Genomic DNA, 15901 nt, shown 5'->3' on the forward strand with positions numbered 1-15901 from the left:
ATCATTGGCACTTAAAGCACCAAAGTGGGTTCGAAACAGGCCCTCGCAGAAAATCTAATATAACCTAACCAGACCTTATGAGGTAGAAACTCTGTGTCAAAGCTCAACAAAACTGACAGGGTATTGTCAGTCTCGCCATTGCCACCAGGTCTACGTCTCACCAAACGGCAGGCGTCACAAACACTAGGAATATTCCTTTTCATTTCGTCCACCTCTATACTCAACACTATCACCCCTTTTAGCGGTACCCTGCTCCGGAGAGCAAAGCACACCACCGGTTGAGCCCCGGGCTGTGTGACTCGAAGTGCCTGCTCTGTCGCTGCAGGTAATCCTGGACTGGCTCAACCTCAGAGTGCTCACCACTGCTGTCTGACTCCATTTAGAGATCGTCAAGATTCTCAAGAGTGCATGAAGACCTATAAGTAATATTACTTGGTTTGTAATCAGGAGACATAGGTATGTGCACCTCGAACGAAGGTGTATACCCAGGAGACATATCTCTGATCTTAACAGCGCAATTCTTAAGCTATCGCATCATCATACCTCCCGAAAAGAAATAAACTGGACCTCTTTCCCTCCACCAATGCTCTGCTTACAGTCAGACTGAATACATGTAGGCTCCTTCTTCAATTGTTGTGTTCTTCCCATTACCCCATCCCTTACTTTTAACTCTCATTAATTATTGGCAATTAACATGCATTATGTTTATTGAAAATGACATGAAATCATCGACCACCCTCTTACCAGCTCCTTATGCTCAAGCCATGAAATCATCGACCACCCTCTTACCAGCTCCTTATGCTCAAGCCATGAAATCATCAACCACCCTCTTACCAGCTCCTTATGCTCAAGCCATGAAATGACCCTTTCCTTCTTCAGAAGTTGCAGCTTTCAAAGACTTGGCCTCTATTGCTTGACATGTCATGATATATTATTATATTGCTAGTTAGTTTTTTGCTCTTCAAGTGCTTTGAGACTCTATGGAAAGCGCTATAGAAATGTAATCAATTATTATTATTATAACCTAGACTGCATATTGTAAAAACATCACAAATTAAACACATTCAAGTATGCTTTTTATTGTCATGTAATTTTCTCTCATGGCTTCGCCTATTTGTTTGAATGGAAAGCAGATGTGAATATGACAGTGGCTGATTAGGAATACAAAAACTAAAATGGTGGTCATTCCTACGTTTATCTGACTCTGGTCCATGACATGCTGACAACTGTAGACTTTCCCAAAAGCACATTGCCTAAACAGAAACTGTACTGTAACAATTTGAAATCCTCATGGTCCCATTTGCTCCTGTTTTCCAGGTTATCATGGTGTGTGATGTTCATCTCCAGATCTGTGGACTGATGAATTCTCCAAACCTTTAAGTACCACTCCCTTCATGTGCTTCCTGCTCCTCTTGATTCCCACAAGTCTAACTATGAAACCAAACTTCCCACCTTCAGCACACTAGCCACAGTTGGGCTAGGGTTCTTCCACTATGCTCACATTATTTCCTGCCCAGTGTGGACTGAGGTCACTCCTCAGGTTGTTCCTCCGTATTCTGGTATGCGGCGACAGAGATGGCGCTGTAGGGGTTCAGGACCATCTGGGCACAGCGCACTATGGTGAACAGCAGGAAGGAACACAGTAGGAAGACAAAGAAGAGAGCAAAGCCCAGGTCCACGTCCACCTCCATCCTGGCCACCGGCAGGAGAGGAGGGTCCATGAGTTCTCGTATCCAAATGAGACTGATGCAGACTGACAAGGTAAAAACAAATATATAGGTAGAAAGCCTTTTTTAAAGTGTCCTTTGCCACTTGGTGTTGGACAACACTAGAATCCAAACTTTCTCTCTCTCGTCCGTCCTTTTGTATCTATCTACTTGTCCTAACAACATAGAATCGTAGCTTGTTCTAATGAAGGGTCTTAATGCTGTCTATGCTTCTCTAGAAGACGTCTCTTTAGTCTTCTCTCTATCTACGTCGTGTTAGGATCTGTTTTCCTGTTCAGTTTAAGTTAAGTTGTGTGAATCTCCTCTTGCTTCAATGCCTTTCCCTCTGGACCATACTGCTCAGGTTCCAGCCCTCTCTCTCTCTCTCTCTCTCTCTCTCTCTCTCTCTCTCCTGCTCTCTCTCCTGCTCTCTCCTGCTCTCTCTCTGCTCTCTCTCTCTCTCTGCTGTCTCTCTCCTCTCTCGCTCTCCCTCCTGCTCTCTCTCTCCCCTCTCTCTCTCTTGTTCTCTCTCTGCTCTCTCTCTGCTCTCTCTCTCTCTCCTGCTCTGTCTCCCCTCTCTCTCTCTCTCTCTCTCTGCTGTCTCTCTCCCCTCTCTCTCTCTCTCTCTCTCTCTCTCTCTCTTATTTGCATAGGGTTGATGTACTCTCCACTTGTGTGAGTGTCTCTCTAGTGGCATCAGAGTACAGGAAGCAATCTGCATCTTTTTGTTCAGGATCAGTTTCCACCACCGTCTCAAGTGAATTGCCACCAAGGCATCATATTCTTTTGCAATTCCTCTACCTTTATTTTGTCCTGATCAGCTTTTCTTTCATTTTGATTGTTTTGTTTTGTTGTCAAACTAAGTCTATATTCAATTCAATTCAATTCAATTCAATTCAATTCAATTCAAGGGCTTTATTGGCATGGGAAACATGTGTTAACATTGCCAAAGCAAGTGAGGTAGATAATATATAAAGTGAATATATAAAGTGAAATAAACAATAAAAATTTGCAGTAAACATTACACATACAGAAGTTTCAAAACAATAAAGACATTACAAATGTCATATTATATATATATATATACAGTGTTCTAACAATGTACAAATGGTAAAGGACACAAGATAAAATAAATAAGCATAAATATGGGTTGTATTTACAATGGTGTGTGTTCTTCACTGGTTGCCCTTTTCTCGTGGCAACAGGTCACAAATCTTGCTGCTGTGATGGCACACTGTGGAATTTCACCCAGTAGATATGGGAGTTTATCAAAATTGGATTTGTTTTCGAATTCTTTGTGGATCTGTGTAATCTGAGGGAAATATGTCTCTCTAATATGGTCATACATTGGGCAGGAGGTTAGGAAGTGCAGCTCAGTTTCCACCTCATTTTGTGGGCAGTGAGCACATAGCCTGTCTTCTCTTGAGAGCCAGGTCTGCCTACGGCGGCCTTTCTCAATAGCAAGGCTATGCTCACTGAGTCTGTACATAGTCAAAGCTTTCCTTAAGTTTGGGTCAGTCACAGTGGTCAGGTATTCTGCCGCTGTGTACTCTCTGTGTAGGGCCAAATAGCATTCTAGTTTGCTCTGTTTTTTTTGTTAATTCTTTCCAATGTGTCAAGTAATTATCTTTTTGTTTTCTCATGATTTGGTTGGGTCTAATTGTGCTGCTGTCCTGGGGCTCTGTAGGGTGTGTTTGTGTTTGTGAACAGAGCCCCAGGACCAGCTTGCTTAGGGGACTCTTCTCCAGGTTCATCTCTCTGTAGGTGATGGCTTTGTTGTGGAAGGTTTGGGAATCGCTTCCTTTTAGGTGGTTGTAGAATTTAACAGCTCTTTTCTGGATTTTGATCATTAGTGGGTATCGGCCTAATTCTGCTCTGCATGCATTATTTGGTGTTCTACGTTGTACACAGAGGATATTTTTGCAGAATTCTGCGTGCAGAGTCTCAATTTGGTGTTTGTCCCATTTTGTGAAGTCTTGGTTGGTAAGCGGCCATAGAACTCACAACCATAAAGGGCAATGGGCTCTATGACTGATTCAAGTATTTTTAGCCAAATCCTAATTGGTATGTTGAAATTTATGTTCCTTTTGATGGCATAGAATGCCCTTCCTGCCTTGTCTCTCAGATCGTTCACAGCTTTGTGGAAGTTACCTGTGGCGCTGATGTTTAGGCCAAGGTATGTATAGTTTTTTGTGTGCTCTAGGGCAACAGTGTCTAGATGGAATTTGTATTTGTGGTCCTGGTGACTGGACCTTTTTTGGAACACCATTATTTTGGTCTTACTGAGATTTACTGTTAGGGCCCAGGTCTGACAGAATCTGTGCATAAGATCTAGGTGCTGCTGTAGGCCCTCCTTGGTTGGTGACAGAAGCACCAGATCATCAGTAAACAGCAGACATTTGACTTCGGATTCTAGTAGGGTGAGGCCGGGTGCTGCAGACTTTTCTAGTGCCCACTTTTGTGGATTGGGCTGATCAGTCCTTGGTTCCAAATGTTGGGGAAGATGCCAGAGCTAAGGATGATGTTAAAGAGTTTTTGTATAACCAATTGGAATTTGTTGTCTGTATATTTGATCATTTCATTGAGGATACCATCAACACCACAGGCCTTTTTGGGTTGGAGGGTTTTTATTTTGTCCTGTAACTCATTCAATGTAATTGGAGAATCCAGCTGGTTCTGGTAGTCTTTAATAGTTGATTCTAAGATCTGTATTTGATCATGTATATGTTTTTGCTCTTTATTCTTTGTTATAGAGCCAAAAAGATTGGAGAAGTGGTTTACCCATACATCTCCATTTTGGATAGATAATTCTTCTTGTTGTTGTTTGTTTAGTGTTTTCCAATTTTCCCAGAAGTGGTTAGAGTCTATGGATTCTTCAATTACATTGAGCTGATTTCTGACATGCTGTTCCTTCTTTTTCCGTAGTGTATTTCTGTATTGTTTTAGTGATTCACCATAGTGAAGGCGTAGACTCAGGTTTTCCGGGTGTCTATGTTTTTGGGTGGACAGGTTTCTCAATTTCTTTCTTAGATTTTTGCATTCTTCATCAAACCATTTGTCATTAATGTTAATTTTCTTCGGTTTTCTATTTGAGATTTTTAGATTTGATAGGGAAGCTGAGAGGTCAAATATACTGTAAAGATTTTCTACTGCCAAGTTTACACCTTCACTATTACAGTGGAACGTTTTACCCAGGAAATTGTCTAAAAGGGATTGAATTTGTTGTTGCCTAATTGTTTTTTGGTAGGTTTCCAAACTGCATTCCTTCCATCTATAGCATTTCTTAATGTTACTCAGTTCCTTTGGCTTGGATGCCTCATGATTGAGTATTGCTCTGTTTAAGTAGACTGTGATTTTGCTGTGGTCTGATAGGGGTGTCAGTGGGCTGACTGTGAACGCTCTGAGAGACTCTGGGTTGAGGTCAGTGATAAAGTAGTCTACAGTACTACTGCCAAGAGATGAGCTATAGGTGTACCTACCATAGGAGTCCCCTCGAAGCCTACCATTGACTATGTACATACCCAGCGTGCGACAGAGCTGCAGGAGTTGTGACCCGTTTTTGTTGGTTGTGTTGTCATAGTTGTGCCTAGGGGGGCATATGTAGGAGGGAATGCTGTCACCTCCAGGCAGGTGTTTGTCCCCCTGTGTGCTGAGGGTGTCAGGTTCTTGTCCGGTTCTGGCATTTAGGTCGCCACAGACTAGTACATGTCCCTGGGCCTGGAAATGATTGATTTCCCCCTCCAGGATGGAGAAGCTGTCTTCATTAAAGTATGGGGATTCTAGTGGGGGGATATAGGTAGCACACAGGAGGCCATTTTTCTCTGTTAGGATACTTTCCTTTTGAATTTCTAGCCAAATGTAGAATGTTCCTGTTTTGATTAATTTAATGGAGTGAGTCAGGTCTGCTCTAAACCAAATTAGCATACCCCCTGAATCCCTTCCCTGTTTCACACCTGGTAGTTTGGTGGATGGGACTACCAGCTCTCTGTAACCTAGAGGGCAACCAGTGGGTATTACCGATTTCTTTGGTGAAGTCTGGGTTTCTGCTCTTTAGGCCAAAGGCAGATGACCTCAGGCCTTGGATATTCCAGGATGATATAGTGAAGGCTTTTTGTTCCATAGAGTGTCCAATGTTGTTGGTCGTGGTTTGTCCTTAGGCCAGTAAGTTGGTTGGGGTGGGGGTGTGGATGTGTCTGGGGGTGCTGTGGTCTGGATGTAATTCCTCTTGGCGTGGGTCCTCTATGTGTAGGTCCAGGGGGGGGGGTCCTGCAGGTCTGGGAGGGTGTCTCGCTGGTCTGGGTGGGGTGTCTATTGATCTGTTGCTCCTGTGTGAAGTGTTGGGGATATGTTTGAGAGCGATGTCCTTTAGAGTTTGGGCAAAGGTGGGCACTGCTGCCTTGTAGAGGTGGACCTGGTCATAGAGGCTGTTCAAGTCCAGGGTGGAGTGGTGGGCCAGGAAAACATTTGGTTTTGAGGCACAGTCACGAGAAATACTTGCGTTTACCTGCTGTATTGTGGCAGGGTGGAAGTCTTTTCGTGGTAGCAGGGTGGAGATAACCACTTGTGCGTTGGGGAAAGTAGAAGAAGCCTTTTCAATCACTCCCTTCAGTGCTGTGGCCACCCTTTCCTGCTGTGCTCTCAGGTCGTTTGTGCCTGTGTGTATTAATATGTGACTAGGTGAGCCTAGTTGGTCCTCAGACAGAAGGTCGAGGGCACGCTGGGTGTTTGGACACCAGAGTTTAGACACACTGTGTTTGGGAAAAAGTTTTTCTTCTTCTATATATTTCCCATTTGAGTCCATAAGTAGTACAATCTGTGTCTTGTGTTTGTCCTCAGTGGGTGTGGGGGGGTTGTCAGAAGGGCTATCAGGGTGGCTGACAGGGGGGGTGCTCAGAGGGGGTGAGAGCCGCTGGGCTTGGGGTTCTTCATTTGTCTGTTGTGCTGTGATGTCGACTCTATGGTCAGGGTCTGGTGTGGACTGTTCTGCTGTGGTGTCGAGACTTTTGTCGGGTGCTGAGGTGGGCTGTTCTGCTATTCTCTCTCTCCCTTTCTCCTTCTCTCGCTCTCCCTTTCTCTCTCTCTCTCTCTCTCTCTCTCTCTCTCTCTCTCTCTCTCTCTCTCTCTCTCTCTCTCTCTCCTAGCAGTCCTACTCAATGGCCCCTACTTTATCCCCCAATGTCCCTACCACCATACCCAATCCACTCTACTGTAGGCCAGCTATTCTACGGGCTTCGGCATGCAGAGGACACGTGTACTCACACCGGTGTCAGGTAATGGTATATCTATAGGAAGGTGACGGTGCATTACAGTGTTTAAACACCTCAGCAAAACACCAACACACAACACAGCTACAATGTCTCCTCTCCATACTGTATATACATATACATCCCTTTGGATGAACACACAGGCACAGAGGTCTAATGTACAGTCATGTGTTTGTTTACCCACAGATTGACAGTTGTTTGCTTTGTTTCTCCCTTCCACCCAAGTCTACGTTTCCACCACAGGGTAGGCATCATGCCCCTCCTGCTGGTTGTTGTTACCTCCTGGGGAGTCCCAGAGCCCGGCCTGTTGCCTCCTGGACTGAGTCCTGCTGGCTGTTCTAATCTCAGTTACAGCCTGATAGTCACCAAACCCCTCTTTAACTATTCATGGGACACAGGTGCCAAGTGTGACTGAGTACGTCCATCTGTTTGTCCATCCCCAGGGGGGTTGGGAGTGGCGTCCAGGAGAGGTGAAGAGAGGGAGGAAAGTGAGAGAGAGACAGAGAAAATGAAGGAGTAGGAAAATAATTCTCATGTCATATTCATGTTCAGACCACTAATGATGTCACACAGAAGAGCGTAAGATGTAAGGAACATCCAGGTACAATCCCACCAGAGTGATACTACTGACCAACCTGAGAAGGAATGAGTAATCCTATCTGCCCTACTCCAACACCTCCAGCATTCCATCCCATTTCACCCCCAGGCTGTGAACGAGAGAGGAGGAGGGGACGAGGGGAGAGGAAACTGATCCTTGGCCATAGATCTCTGTGTTTCTCTGACCACTGATACAGTAGGAAGGGATGGAAATGGATACAACCCAATCAAGGCAGAGTTGGATTTTGTTTCTTTGCCAATTAAGTAACACAGACCACATGTAAAGAAGTGAATTGATGGATGACAGATGGATTGATATCACTTAATGAAGTTGCAGCAAGTTTAGAGCCTCTGCTGCATAATTGGTTAAAGTATATTATAATAGTGTGTCTTTGTTTATATGTGTGTGTACATAGGGAAGTAGAAACTAGTGCATCTTGGGTCTATCAGCTCTCTTCCTCTACCTGGTGTTCATCATGTTTAATTTGAACCTTTATTTAACTAGTCAAGTCAGTTAAGAACACATTCTTATTTACAATGACAGCCTACCAGGGAACAGTGGGTTAACTGCCTTGTTTTGAGGCCAAACATCAGATTTGTACTTTGTCAGGTTGGGGATTCAATCCAGCAACCTTTTGGTTATTGGCTCAACGCTCTAACCGCTAGGCTACCTACCTCCCCAGGATGTGTTGTGTACTAGACCACTTGTCCTACAGCAGTGTCTAGTGTTCATCATGTGTACTACACCACTTGTCCTACAGCAGTGTCTAGTGTTCATCATGTGTACTACACCACTTGTCCTACAGCAGTGTCTAGTGTTCATCATGTGTACTACACCACTTGTCCTACAGCAGTGTCTAGTGTTCATCATGTGTACTACACCTCTTGTCTTACAGCAGTGTCTAGTGTTCATCATGTGTACTACACCTCTTGTCTTACAGCAGTGTCTAGTGTTCATCATGTGTACTACACCAGTGTGAACATCACACTGACCCAAGCAACATCGTCATTCAACCCCTTTATTTTGATGCTTAATGTATTTACAGCTGAATTCAGACAAGCAACACACACACACACACACACACACACACACACACACACACACACACACACACACACACACACACACACACACACACACACACACACACACACACACACACACACACACACACACACACACACAGGCCTTCCACTGGCAAGGAATGTGCAGGGCTGATTTCATAATCACATTGTTCGGACTATACAGTCTTCAATTACAAATTGTGTGACATGTTCATGGAGGTCTCTGATTGGTCTCAGACTGAGGGGGGGACAGGATCTTCTTTTTTTCCTGGTTCAGTGGTCGTGTTGAGGGCCACGTCCTGTTTCAGCTCCTTCCCTGGCTCCATAGTCCTACATGTCAGAGGGCACAGGCAGTCCGACTCATCAATGGAAGTACATGGCATTGATCCTGCTGTATGTCATACTCCCCCTGTTTACACTGTATTTTGTAGCAGTTTACTCAACCATCCAGCAGAGTGATACACTAAATAACTGCATGGATTTGTTCTTGTTGGGAAACATCCCAATGGTGGGTCTATGTGTAAATGAACCAAATGACAACAATGGACTGACAGAAAGACAGACTGACAAAGACAGACAGACTGACTGACAGACAGACAGACTGACTGAAAGACTGACTGACTTACTGAAAGACTGACTGACTGACTGACTGACTTACTGAAAGACTGACTGACTGACTTACTGAAAGACTGACTGACTGACTTACTGACTGACTGACTGAAAGACTGACTGACTGACTTACTGAAAGACTGACTGACTGACTGACTGACTGAAAGACTGACTGACTGACTTACTGAAAGACTGACTGACTGACTGAAAGACTGACTGACTTACTGAAAGACTGACTGACTGACTGACTGAAAGACTGACTGACTTACTGAAAGACTGACTGACTGACTGACTGACTGAAAGACTGACTGACTTACTGAAAGACTGACTGACTTACTGAAAGACTGACTGACTGACTGACTGACAGACTAAAAATAAAATGAAGAAAAGCCAACAAATGAAATAAAGCCATAATCTATTATAATAATAATTCATAGGCTTCAAAGTACAGTAAAAGTCCAAGTAAACAACAAGCGAGGAGTAATGCCTGGTGGAGTGAACGGATCAATGACTCAACAGAGTGTGACGTAGAGACCCACTGGGCACAGACGACGTTCCACATCGACGTGGAAACAACATTGATTCAACCAGTGTCTCCTGACCCCTCCTGTCTCAGTCTCCAGTATTTATGCTGCAGTAGTTTATGTGTCGGGGGGCTAGGGTCAGTCTGTTATATCTGGAGGACTTCTCCTGTCTTATCCTGTGTGAATTTAAGTGTGCTCTCTCTAATTCTCTCTTTCTTTCTCTCTCTCGGAGGACCTGAGCCCTAGGACCATGCCTCAGGACTACCTGGCATGATGACTCCTTGCTGTCCCCAGTCCACTTGGCCGTGCTGCTGCTCCAGTTTCAACTATTCTGCCTGCGGCTATGGAACCCTGACCTGTTCACCGGACGTGCTACCTGTCCCAGACCTGCTGTTTTCAACTCTCTAGAGACAGCAGGAGTGGTAGATATACTCTTAATGATCGGCTATGAAAAGCCAACTGACATTTACTCCCGAGGTGCTGACTTGTTTCACCCTCAACAACTACTGTGATTATTATTATTTGACCATGCTGGTCATTTATGAACATTTGAACATCTTGGCCATGTTCTGTTATAATCTCCACACGGCACAGCCAGGTTTCTTGCTAGGTTTTGGCCTTTATAGGGAGTTTTTCCTAGCCACCGTGCTTCTACACCTGCATTGCTTGCTGTTTGGTGTTTTAGGCTGGGTTTCTGTACAGCACTTTGAGACATCAGCTGATGTAAGAAGGGCTTTATAAATACATTTGATTTGATTTGAACCCGTGTGTGCCCAGTAGGAAGTTACATCATTAAAAAGCTATTGAGAGGGAGAAAATGTGCTATATTAGTACAACACTGGATTTAAAGACACAACAATCTACTTTAAACAAATGAGTTGTGAAATTTCCTAGAATAACAGGATTACAGGAATGGATTAGGATTCTTTAGGATAACACGTGATGTTGGAATTTCTAGAGTCCCAGTCCAAAAAACAACTCCTAGACCACCTTGGTGTTTGCAGATCTTAAGGAATTAGATTGGTAAGTAAAATGGCTAAAAGTAGAACGAGCTCAATTGAGCCCGATTTTAACGATACATCTACACGCTTTCTTCAGATCTGGAGGCTACACACCAACGTTTAGGGGTGCTAGGAGTTATCTCTAGCCAGGGACAGAAGGCAGATGATGGGGAGTAGAATCAGGGATTTGGGTTAAAGGGGTGAAGGTCAAAGGTCATAATCTGATTGGTGACCTGGGCACGGGGGCCGGCCGGATGCTAGGCAGGACGTCCCAGCTAGAGGTGGAGCTGTTGTGATGAAAACACAGTGTCATGTGACCAGGAAACACAAACGATCACATCACAGACAGACACAATCATGTTAAAAGGGCAACAATCATGCCCCGAACCGACCCTTTTATCATTTTCCTCTGCACGTTTTCTAGATGTGAAATAATGAGATAGTTATTGGCAGTATGGTGTGGGCTGGGTGAACCTTTTGCCATATTCCTTACACCTAGCCAATCATCTCAGCTCTTTAGTCTCATTCCTAACCATGTGTCTTTAGCATTAAGCCTGGCAAGCGAGGCTGTTGGTTCTAAATCTAAAGTGCATAATGTAGGGACAAAGGGTCGATTAAGAAGTGGGCAATTATCACACAGTCAGAGCAACAATCAGATGGTAGAGGATGATGTTGCCCCTGATCACTGATCTAAGGTCAGTTTTTTGATTTTACCTCCTGGTGGTTACGGTTAGGATTGGAGTAACAAACCGATCCTAGACCTGAGCAAATAGGCCAGGGAATCTACCAATCACTGGTGGTTAACATAGTAATGTTATTTTTGATCAGGGTTGGATTTACACATTGACTCTAGGAGGTACACTGATGGGGGTGCCCACTTGATGGTTTTTTTTACAATTCAAGGGGTGCCAAAACACTTTTGGGGGAGAAACGTTTAGTATAGGCATGGCTAGCAACTCCAGACATCCCTGTAATTAGAACCCTGTCACAGAGAACACTGGCACTGGTATTCATTTGGTTTATGAACATGTAGTATTGGACATGGATGCAGTAGGTATCAGGTATTATGGAGGATTCCACCTGTTTACCAAGACCCTTTCATTATGCAGGTGTTTGAAAAATCTGCCAAGAGAAATATGAAGATTGAGACACCAAGAACAAAAAGAAACCCAGGACATTTTGGATCAAAGCATACCACAGTTTCATATGATAAACACAGGTAACCAGGTAACCAGCACAACAAAAATCTAGTTGACGGTACTGTTTTCTACTACAGATAACTCTGTAGTTGGTTTAATCAGAAACAGAATACCCCACAGGCAGGCTAGTAAGCTAAGAAACCCCATTTAACAGCTCAGTGCCTTACCGTATAGTCTTCACTATGAAGCGAATGATGACAGCCACACCAACACAGCCACACAGAGCTCCTATTACTATCGCTGTGATCTCTCCTGAGACAGACAGAGAAATATTCCAACTAGTACATCAAACATGAAAAGATAGCCATTGACCAGAGGCCTACTCTAATAATGAATCAGCTATGAAGGTCCACATCTTACCGGCAGTGTACACCTTCACTGATTCTGCAAGTGGGAAAAGGAATATGTTATTTAGAGCATTGTCTTATTACCTGTACGTCTGTCATAAGACCTACATAATAACAGGCTTGACATGATCATAACGGTTTGACATGATCATGATGTCATGGCAGAGGGTTCATGTAAAAATACTGCTGTGCTACTTTGTTTATGCAGTCGATAATTCAGTTGGAATTAATGTTCAATCAACATCTAGTAGAACTACAGGGAAATGATCATACGTCTACAGTGTGTTCTGTAGTCTTTGGAATGAGTGTTGTCCACGGGAGGCTGGTGGTACCTAAATTGGGGAGGATGGGCAGAATGGAATTATATCAAACACACAGTTTTCATGAGTTAGATACCATTCCATTCACACCACCCCAGCCATTATTATGAGCCATCCTCCTCTCACCAGCCTCCTATGGTGTTGTCATAGGCCACCCTATCAGTTTTTCACAAATTCTTTCTCCTTTGTCTGTGTTCCACCCGCCCCATGCACTTCCTGCTGATGCTGCTGTTAGGTACGAGGCTAGCCCGCCCCATGCCCTTCCTGCTGATGCTGCTGTTAGCTACGAGGCTAGCCCGCCCCATGCCCTTCATGCTGATGCTGCTGTTAGGTACGAGGCTAGCCCGCCCCATGCCCTTCCTGCTGATGCTGCTGTTAGCTACGAGGCTAGCCCGCCCCATGCCCTTCATGCTGATGCTGCTGTTAGGTACGAGGCTAGCCCGCCCCATGCCCTTCCTGCTGATGCTGCTGTTAGCTACGAGGCTAGCCCGCCCCATGCCCTTTCTGCTGATGCTGCTGTTAGGTACGAGGCTAGCCCGCCCCATGCCCTTTCTGCTGGTGCTGCTGTTAGCTACGAGGCTGTTGGTTGTGTTAGAGAACCCCCCCCCCCTCTGCCCCCAACCTAATGGGAAGGATGAGAGGATGGTCCGGTCGTTAAGTGGTTGGGGTGTACGGTAGTTGTCCTGCATGACGACGCGGTCAGCGTCCTCCTTACTGGCATACAGCACTGTCTCCAGCTTCATCAGCTGAGGAAGAAAGGAGGACAGAGAGGAACAGAAGAGGAAAGAGAGAAGTAAAGAGGGGAGGAAGAGAGGAAAGATGGTGAAGAGGAGGAAGACAAGAGGGAAGAGGGGGAGAAAAGAAGAGGAGGACATAGTGATGCTTTGAATTCAAGCATAAGTATATCACCATCACACACACACACACACCTTCCCTCACCTGTGTGTGTGAGATTTTGACGGTCTCTGTGAAGAGGGTCCAGAGGACACTCTGGAAGCAGGGAGGAGTGGTGAGAGAGCCATTGTATCGGTAGTACCGCCCCAGGTCAGAGGGCAGGAGGGACTGGACATCAAAGGCTGGGATGGACACACTCTGACCTGACCACGGAGGGAGGAATGGAGGGGTGGATGGACAGATGAAAGTTAAAGGAGATGTACAGGGTTTGACTCCTGGGGGCACGTAGTGGTGCTGTTTGGCACTTGCATAAGAAATCAGAGAATCCCCATAAACTACTGTAGTCGTGGTAACATTGCTAGAAGGTAGCTGTAGTAATAATGTTGATTGGTTAAGGTGTACTTTGATTAAGCTACCTGGTGCAGCAGGTAGCCTAGTGGTTAGAGTGTTGGACTAGTAACCAAACGGTTGCAAGATCGAATCCCTGAGCTGACAAGGTAAATATCTGTCATTCTGCCTCTGAACAAGGCAGTTAACCCACTGTTCCTAGGCTGTCATTGAAAATAAGAATTTGTTCTCAACTGACTTGCCTAGTTAAATAAAGGTAAATAATCATTAACAGCTGTCTCACCTGCATGTCTGATACGACCCAGGTAGTTGAGAATGTTCCAAAAGGCCTGGTTAGCCTCCTCACCTGTCTGACAGATCACACATCTTCCCTTTAGGACAAGTGTGCAGGCTTTACTATACATTCACAAAGCCTTTCTTACTAATCTGGTAGATTTTACAACTGAAGAAATAAAACGTAAATAAAGGGAATTTGTAACCTATTGTAAAAATACAAATACAACTCTTTTGAAGTATGTAAAGTCTCCAGTGGTTGATGTGATTGTCAGTTAGTTATGATGTAACAGTCCTACCTCTATGAGGACTCCCAGGACTGCCAGTCCATCCTGCTGGGTCATAGCCACTGACATGTTAGGGTACAGCTCTGAGTTGTAGTGCACCACATGCAGCTACACAGAGAGGGAACATGGTTAGCGTGTGTGTGTGTATGTGTGTGTGTGTGTGTGGCAGTGTCTAATTTTTAGAAAATCCCCTTGAGTTTGAATGAAAAGTGCTGCTACATTCATTTACATAGCGTTCAGATGGGAGAAAAAGAGAGTGAGTGAGGGAGAGGGAATGAGAGAGTGAGAGAGAGAGGGAGGGAGAGGGAATGAGAGAGTGATAGAGAGAGGGAGGGAGAGGGAATGAGAGAGTGATAGAGAGAGGGAGGGAGAGGGAATGAGAGAGTGATAGAGAGAGGGAGGGAGAGGGAATGAGAGAGTGATAGAGTGAGTGAGGGAGAGGGAATGAGAGAGTGATAGAGAGAGGGAGGGAGAGGGAATGAGAGAGTGAGAGAGAGAGGGAGGGAGAGGGAATGAGAGAGTGATAGAGAGAGGGAGGGAGAGGGAATGAGAGAGTGATAGAGAGAGGGAGGGAGAGGGAATGAGAGAGTGATAGAGTGAGTGAGGGAGAGGGAATGAGAGAGTGATAGAGAGAGGGAGGGAGAGGGAATGAGAGAGTGAGAGAGAGAGGGAGGGAGAGGGAATGAGAGAGTGATAGAGAGAGGGAGGGAGAGGGAATGAGAGAGTGAGAGAGAGAGGGAGGGAGAGGGAATGAGAGAGTGATAGAGAGAGGGAGGGAGAGGGAATGAGAGAGTGATAGAGAGAGGGAGGGAGAGGGAATGAGAGAGTGATAGAGAGAGGGAGGGAGAGGGAATGAGAGAGTGATAGAGAGAGGGAGGGAGAGGGAATGAGAGAGTGATAGAGAGAGGGAGGGAGAGGGAATGAGAGAGTGATAGAGAGAGGGAGGGAGAGGGAATGAGAGAGTGATAGAGAGAGGGAGGGAGAGGGAATGAGAGAGTGATAGAGAGAGGGAGGGAGAGGGAATGAGAGAGTGATAGAGAGAGGGAGGGAGAGGGAATGAGAGAGTGAGAGAGAGAGGGAGGGAGAGGGAATGAGAGAGTGAGAGAGAGAGGGAGGGAGAGGGAATGAGAGAGTGATAGAGAGAGGGAGGGAGAGGGAATGAGAGAGTGATAGAGAGAGGAGGGAGAGGGAATGAGAGAGTGAGAGAGAGAGGGAGGGAGAGGGAATGAGAGAGTGATAGAGAGAGGGAGGGAGAGGGAATGAGAGAGCGATAGAGAGAGGGAGGGAGAGGGAATGAGAGAGTGAGAGAGAGAGGGAGGGAGAGGGAATGAGAGAGTGATAGAGAGAGGGAGGGAGAGGGAATGAGAGAGTGAGAGAGAGAGGGAGGGAGAGGGAATGAGAGAGTGATAGAGAGAGGGAGGGAGAGGGAATGAGAGAGTGATAGAGAGAGGGAGGGAGAGGGAATGA

The 15901-nt window shown here is 45.3% G+C and overlaps 1 protein-coding gene across 3 annotated transcripts in view; it reads right to left on the reverse strand.

Annotated features, from left to right (window-relative positions):
- Nucleotides 1-8572: 8572 nt before the first annotated feature.
- LOC109883760 (carbonic anhydrase 14) overlaps nucleotides 8573-15901 on the reverse strand; it is a 17708-nt gene continuing 10379 nt past the window's right edge. For 2 of the 3 annotated variants that reach the window (XM_031787360.1, XM_031787361.1), the window contains 8 exons: nucleotides 14447-14542; nucleotides 14158-14224; nucleotides 13572-13729; nucleotides 13255-13378; nucleotides 12326-12349; nucleotides 12133-12217; nucleotides 11000-11053; nucleotides 8573-8962 (listed from right to left, as the gene is read on the reverse strand). In XM_031787360.1, the coding sequence (XP_031643220.1) occupies nucleotides 8866-8962; nucleotides 11000-11053; nucleotides 12133-12217; nucleotides 12326-12349; nucleotides 13255-13378; nucleotides 13572-13729; nucleotides 14158-14224; nucleotides 14447-14542 (705 nt within the window). In that variant the 3' untranslated portion in view covers nucleotides 8573-8865. The remainder of the gene's footprint in view (nucleotides 8963-10999; nucleotides 11054-12132; nucleotides 12218-12325; nucleotides 12350-13254; nucleotides 13379-13571; nucleotides 13730-14157; nucleotides 14225-14446; nucleotides 14543-15901) is intronic. The other variant, XM_031787362.1, reaches the window with a different exon arrangement.

This window comes from Oncorhynchus kisutch, linkage group LG13, assembly GCF_002021735.2.
Source record: "Oncorhynchus kisutch isolate 150728-3 linkage group LG13, Okis_V2, whole genome shotgun sequence".
NCBI classification, from domain to species: domain Eukaryota; kingdom Metazoa; phylum Chordata; class Actinopteri; order Salmoniformes; family Salmonidae; genus Oncorhynchus; species Oncorhynchus kisutch.